Source organism: Mobula birostris, chromosome 6 (assembly GCF_030028105.1).
Source record: "Mobula birostris isolate sMobBir1 chromosome 6, sMobBir1.hap1, whole genome shotgun sequence".
In the NCBI taxonomy this organism is placed as follows: Eukaryota; Metazoa; Chordata; class Chondrichthyes; order Myliobatiformes; family Myliobatidae; genus Mobula; species Mobula birostris.
Genome location: NC_092375.1, coordinates 49,379,944 through 49,386,864, shown reverse-complemented (window position 1 = coordinate 49,386,864; position 6,921 = coordinate 49,379,944). Strand labels below are relative to the sequence as shown.

The following is a 6,921-nucleotide window of genomic DNA, read 5'->3' as shown; positions in this document are numbered from 1 at the left end:
AAACTGCCCAATTATCTATAAATCTGAAGCCCTCCCTCCTGCACCATGTCTTCAGCCATTTTCTTAGGAACCAGGATGTTAGTAGCCTTCTTAGAGCAGTGAGAACTTCAGGTTGAAGCAGGGATGAGTTAAAATGCACCAAGAATTGCTTACACCTGTTTATATTTATATAAATTTATTCCAAAGATAAAGCTGGAGCTTTAAACATTAACATTGAAGCCCCACACTCCCAGACTTAAGTATCCAATATAAGCCAATTATTTTAAGTTCCACCAAGGGACAATGCAGCATTGTCAGAAATATCAGCTTCAGATGGACACTGTCTTGTGTTTGTTTGGATTGATTTTAAAGGAATATTGAGCAGGTTATTTTGTCTCAATTTGTCCTCTAATCAAATCCCACTCAGCGTTTAACTCCATCCCTGCTCTGTTGGCTGGCATGGGATTACTGGCATAAGCAAAGACAAACTGGATGTGATGTTGTTTGCAAGGTTACAGGCATTATCAGTATGATCTGCAGAAAACGTTTTAACACAATCAAGGCTAATCCCTTCTCAAACTACAGATTTGTCAATGCATTAAGTGATGGCTTTTAGAAAAATTGCTCGAAGCTTCCAGAATTTGTCTTTACTGGGAGATCTGTTGAGCTAGAATCACAACTCAGAAAACAAGTGAAATAACAGATTCAGCTCAGGGTGAGAATCATCATCGGTAAGTTAATCAATAAACAGAATTTCTTGCTTTATGCACATTATTCTTAATTCCAATGTGTTACATGCTGCAATTATAAACCTTGATAATGTGCCTTAGTTTCTAAAAAAACATGAAATGTTTTTGAATGGATTATACATATTTTGTATCATTTGTATCTTTTTCTCGATAGCATTTAGTAAAGATCACCCTGGCATATTTGTATTCTGTGATGCCACAGAAGAAAAAGCACCAAGATGCTTCTGATAATTTTAAACGGTAATTAACATTAACATCCATTTCAATTAACAACTCACTTTCAACTTTATGTGATTTGTGCAATCACTTGGAAAATTATCAACAGTTTGGGTTCTAAGCTATAACCACTTATTTAACTAACCTTGCCAGCTGTATATTTTTTCTCCTACTTACAACTTTTGTCTGAAATTGCTATGAAATGTCCATTAATGTTAAACTCCGCAATTCATTTCCACTCTCACTGCATCTTTTCCTATTTTCCCCTTATTTTCTCTACCAGATGATTCTTTTCTTGGTTTATATAACACTTTGATAGGAAGTTATGTCCCAAAGGCTTTCAACAATCCTGGTCATTGTATTTACAGCAAGAACACTTGTGCCTATTTCTCCATCTCTTCTATATACTTCAAAATCATTTCAGTCCAAATAACTGAAGGATTAGGGGGCTCCCGTCCTACCTAATCCTCACTGAACACATTAGTTGTAAACATTATTTACAGTACTGCATCTTCATTCTGAAGACTTAGTTGTTGTCACTTGAACTGAGTGCTAACTGGGCTGTTAGAGGTAAATCATAATGCTGTGGAAGGGAAGTCACATTGGAAATGGATTAGATCGGAACACCAATGCTTCATTCTCTAAGGGGCATTAGTGAAACAAGGATTTACAGTATATCACAACCTAATAGTTTCACAGTCACCATGATGACTGTAACTGGATCTTAAATCTAAATAATATAATTATCCACATTCTAATTTTCAAATGGGCTGGTAAAAGTTGAACTTTTCTCTCTGAACGATACATCTAAGCCTGCACATTATTGGCTCGGTGCTTCCATTAAAACAAGTACTTGATGTCAGAACTCACATGCAGGAACCACCTCTTGGTTACCTGATCAGATGTCATAAAAATTCCCTATAGAGAGTGAGAAGTCAGGTGCACCATGTCACAGTCACCTTGACATTCAAAAGGAACACGGCCACAGTATAGGAGGACCTTTACCAGTCCTCCACTCCAAATATTAAGTCTCAGGTTTTCCAAAATCACTTCAGTGAAGATCATATCATTAACTGGAAGTATATAGTTATAAGGCTGGGTGGGAGGAGAGTGAGGCGGAATTTAGAAGTTAGCCCAGCTGTGGTATCAGTTGGTTACATTACATCGCCAATCTTTGTCTTGTAAATTATTGACCAAATGGAATTAATTGATATGTTCATTTTAGTAAAATAAGATTAAATGATAAACCAATGTACAATTTTCTTTCCATTGCATCTCCTCACACTGGAACTATTTCCTGGAACTTCCTTCTGGTGTTTTTATTTGCTGATCTAGTTTATTTGATTTATTTGTATTTTGCTCTCTTTTATATCTCAGTGCTTTTGTCTGCTCCCGTCCGAGTGTCTGCTCTTTGGGCTTGTGTCCGTTTATGTCCTCCTGCTTGCACTTGCACCCGAGAACGGAACTGTGCTGTTCTTTGCGACCGATCTGGGATATCGCAAGTCCTCAGGGAGTTCCCATGTGAAGCCTCCGCTATCAACTTGGATAAAAACGGTATCAGATTTTTGTCAGAAAAGGCCTTTGGCACTCTTCCCGCTCTCCGATCTTTGTCACTTGACCACAATAACATCTCTTTCATCACCCCGGGAGCATTTAAGGGGCTGCCTAATCTCAGTGAATTGAAACTGGCGCACAACGAGTACATCAGATATCTGCATACCAGGACTTTCACCGGCCTCAAACGCCTAGTGAAACTCGATTTGTCCGACTGTAATCTGTTTAATATTCCAGACCGTATTTTCACAGCAGCGACTTCTCTACAAGAGTTGCAAATGTGGCAGAACAATTTCAGAAGAATACCCGGAGCAGTGAAGGGTATGGACAGCTTGGCCCGTTTGTATTTGGAGCGAAACAGGATCGAAGCAGTGGCTTACAACTCTCTACAAGGGCTGGTCAATTTGAAATATCTCAACCTTCAAGATAACAAAATCGCAGTAATCCACGACAAAGGATTTAAAGACTGTGTGAAACTGGAATATCTGTACCTTAATGACAATCTTCTGAACAATCTTCCCGAGTTTGCATTTAAAGAGCTCAGGCTGTTGAAGATGCTAAACTTGGGGGGAAATTTCCTGGTGAACGTGTCCAGCACCTGGTTTAGCGAACTCGTTGAATTAGAAGTTCTTTATCTGGACAGAAATGAAATCACTTACATTGAAGAAGAGGCTTTTGAAAACTTGACCAGTTTGATCTCGCTGCACCTGAACAGCAATAACCTGACCACACTCCCCTTTTCAGTCTTTCAGCCAGTGTACTTCATAGGAAGACTCTATGTGTTCAGGAATCCGTGGGAATGTGATTGCAGGATGGAGTGGTTGAAGGAATGGATGGAAAACTACAAACTCGTTCGAGATATCCCGTGTGCCTCTCCGGAGTCCGTAGCCGGCATGGATTTAAGTAAGGTCCCCTTCAGCAAATCCGCAGAAGGTGCTTGCTTGGAACCAGCAGAACTGAATCTGACAACGTACACAGCAGCGATCCCAGAATGGCCCCGATCCACCACGGAGAACAGGTTCAGCAGCCTTATCTCTAAATTTCTCTTCCCAAAAATGTTTGAGACTGAAAACACCACTGAAATGTTTAGGAATGTGTCAGACCCAACCGGAATTGATGAGGAAATATCTGCAGCCGCTAACGTAGAACGACATCAGGTCAAAAGACTCATTCAAACCCTTGTTTTAGTCATTATATTTTATAATATTTGACACAGGATTTAGTTGTGCATTCTACTGTTTCTGCAGTTCGCGGGTCTAGAGGGAAAAGGCTGGAGTCGGGTACTATTCACTCCAATGCTCCCCGTGTACCTAAAACAAAAACCCGAACAATGTACGTTTAACTTGGCAGAGATCTTGGAAGGTGCAAAGCGGCTCGTTCATCCCGCGTTCCGATACAATTTTTTTTTCAATTTCTCGATCTGCATGGATTATCTAATTTTGCAGTACATTTGTATCGAAGTACGGGTTTTGGCTGAATAGTGGTATATCTTAAAACTATATTTTATAACAGTAGCTCAGAAACACTGTTAATGTTGCACGTATACATTTAAGATTTTTCTATTTCTTTGCATAATATACCTGATAAGACAGAGTATATTGTATTTTGTAAAGCATTTTAATGAAAAATCTATTGTGTCGAAAATGTTAAGTTCTCTTCCACGAATTCGTCTGCTTGAATCCATTTTGTAAATATTTTCTTCAGTAAAATGCACCCTATTTGGTCTACTGGATGGCCGCGATAACCATTTGATCTTCTGTGCATGATTTTTAGTGATTATTGCTGGGAGGATTGTGGTAACTGTGTATTGCATTGGAAATTTATTTTATTGGTGGGAAAGCAACAGATAAAGTATACATCTTGGAATGTTTAAGCCGAGGTAGCCAGAACTGTTGCTTTGACATTGCTGCCATTTTAACCGGTCTACTCATGTAGCCAAGGGAAAATGTTGATATCAGCCTAATTTTACTGCGGCAAGATTTTTATCAATATATACAAAACTTCTTAGAACAAAATCTACATTTCTATTAACTACTGTGTTCTATTGATACCTTCTGTAAATTGAGGCTGAGAAAGCAAAATATCTCTGTTAGTACAACAGCAATACATCAGTTCCCCAAATACCTGATCAGGTCCATACCTTCAAGTCAGTCTCCAGCACTGACAGCCAATGGGACCCTTGGCTACAATAGTCAGTTCATGGAATTTGATATTCTTCATTCAATTTGGCACTAACCTATAACAGAATTTGCCTCAACTCTTCTGCAGGCAACGCATTCTAAATTGCAGTCACACAGCTCCGCAAAAAGTATTTTTTCCAGGTCATTCCTACTTCTCTTCCCTTTTATTTTAAACCTGTGATCTATAATCCTCAATTCCTCTATCAAAGGAAATGGTTCCCCATAATACATTCTTTCCATTATTATTTAAATATTTCTATTAAATCTCCATTTATCTTTCCTTCTCCATTCCCATCCTGTTTTATAGTTTTGCTCTTGGCCCGTAAATCCTTTCTGTGCCCTCGTCATTATTCCTCTTCATTATTCTTCCAATGTGGTGAACAGAAATGAACACTATACTCCAGGTGAGGCCAGACCAATATTTTATAGACCAGGACTTTCCCATTTTTGCCCTCAGTTCCTCTGTTGACAATGCCCTGAACTACATATATCTTACTAATAACTTTCCCATTCTGCCCTGACTCTTTCAGTGGTTTGCGTATATTTACCTACCATCTTTCTGCTCCTGCAGCCTTTTGAGGATACAATCCTTTTATCTGCATTGCCTCCACTCATTCTTTCTACCAAAATGCATCATCTTGCATTAGACCATAAGACAGAATTAGGCCATTCAGCCCATCAAGTCTTCTCTGCCATTCCATCATGGCTGAACTATTATCCGTCTCAACACTGTCTTCTTCCCGTAACTTTGACATCCTGACTAATTAAGAACCTATCAACCTCCACTTTAAATATATCCAACGACTTGGCCTCCACAGCCATCTGTGGCAACGACTTTGACTTCCACAAATTTCATCTTTAATGATGGGTTCCAACATTTTCCCAAACACTGAAGTCAGGCTAACAGGCCTGTGATATTCTTTTTCTGCCTTCCTCTTTTCTTAAAGAGTGTAAAAATATTTGCAATTTTCCAATCCTCCAAAATCATTCCAGAATCTAGTGATTCTTAAAATATCACTACTAATGCCTCCACAATTATATTCCCTCTTTTCATTTTATGCTATCTTTGACTTCCCTTGCCAGCCATATTGTCGTCATCCTCCCTAGAATAATTCTTCTCCTTTGAGATGTATTTATCCTATGCCTGTTTTCCAAATTGCTCCCAGAAACTCCAACCACTGCTGTTCAGTTATCATCCCTGCTAGTGCCCCCTTCCGGTCAACTTTGACCAGCTCCTCTTTCATTCCTCTGTAAACCCCTTTACTCCACTGTAATACTGATACATAAGACCATAAGATATAGGAGTAGGAATAGGCCATTCAGCCATCAAGTCTGCTCTGCAACTCAATCATGGGCTGATCTAATCCTTCCAGTCATCCCCACTCCCCTGACTTTTCCCCATACCCTTTGATGCCCTGGCTAATTAAGAACCTATCTATCTCTGCTGTAAATGCACCCATTGACTTAGCCTCCACAGCCGCTCGTGGCAACAAATTCCACAGATTTACCACCCTCTGAGATTTCTCCACATCTCTGTTCTAAATGGACATCCTTCAATCCTGAGGTCGGGCCCTCTTGTCCTAGACTCCCCTACCATGGGAAATAACTTTGCCATATCTAATCTGTTCAGGCCTTTTAACATTTGGAATGTTTCTATGACCTCTCCCCTCATCTCCTGAACTCCAGGGAATACAGCCCAAGAGCTGCCAGACGTTCCTCATATGGTAACCCTTTCACATCCTACTTTAGCTTCTCCATCTCAAACTGCAGGGTGAATTCTATCATATTATGATCACAGTCTTCTAAGGGTTCCTTTACCTTAAGCTCCCTAATCAAATCTGGTTCATTACACAATATCCAATCCAGAATTGCCTTTTCCCTACTCAATCACAAACTGCTCAAAAAAGCTATCTCAGATGTATTCCACAAATTCCCTCCAGCATCAACCTGATTTTCCCAATCTATCTGCATATTGAAATCTCCCATGACTATCATAACATTGCCTATTTAACATAACTTTTCTATCTTCCATTGTAATTTCTATCCCCCATCCTAGCTACTGTTTGGAAATCTGTATATAACTCCTGTTTGGGTATTTTTACCCTTTCAGTTTCTTAACTCTATCACAAGGATTCCACATCTTCTGATCCCGTCACCTCTTTCTATGGTTTTGATTTCATTTTGTTTGTTACCAACAGAACTACTCCACCTCTCTGCCCATCTGCCTGTCCTTTCAACACAAT

The 6,921-nt window shown here is 39.5% G+C and overlaps 1 protein-coding gene across 1 annotated transcript; it reads left to right on the top strand.

The window, feature by feature from the left end:
- Window positions 1–946: 946 nt before the first annotated feature.
- On the top strand, window positions 947–3,709 carry nyx (nyctalopin). The gene is made up of 2 exons (XM_072262270.1): window positions 947–968; window positions 2,322–3,709. Exons 1-2 carry the CDS (start codon window positions 947–949, stop codon window positions 3,707–3,709), a joined length of 1,410 nt encoding a protein of 469 aa, XP_072118371.1.
- Window positions 3,710–6,921: the final 3,212 nt, after the last annotated feature.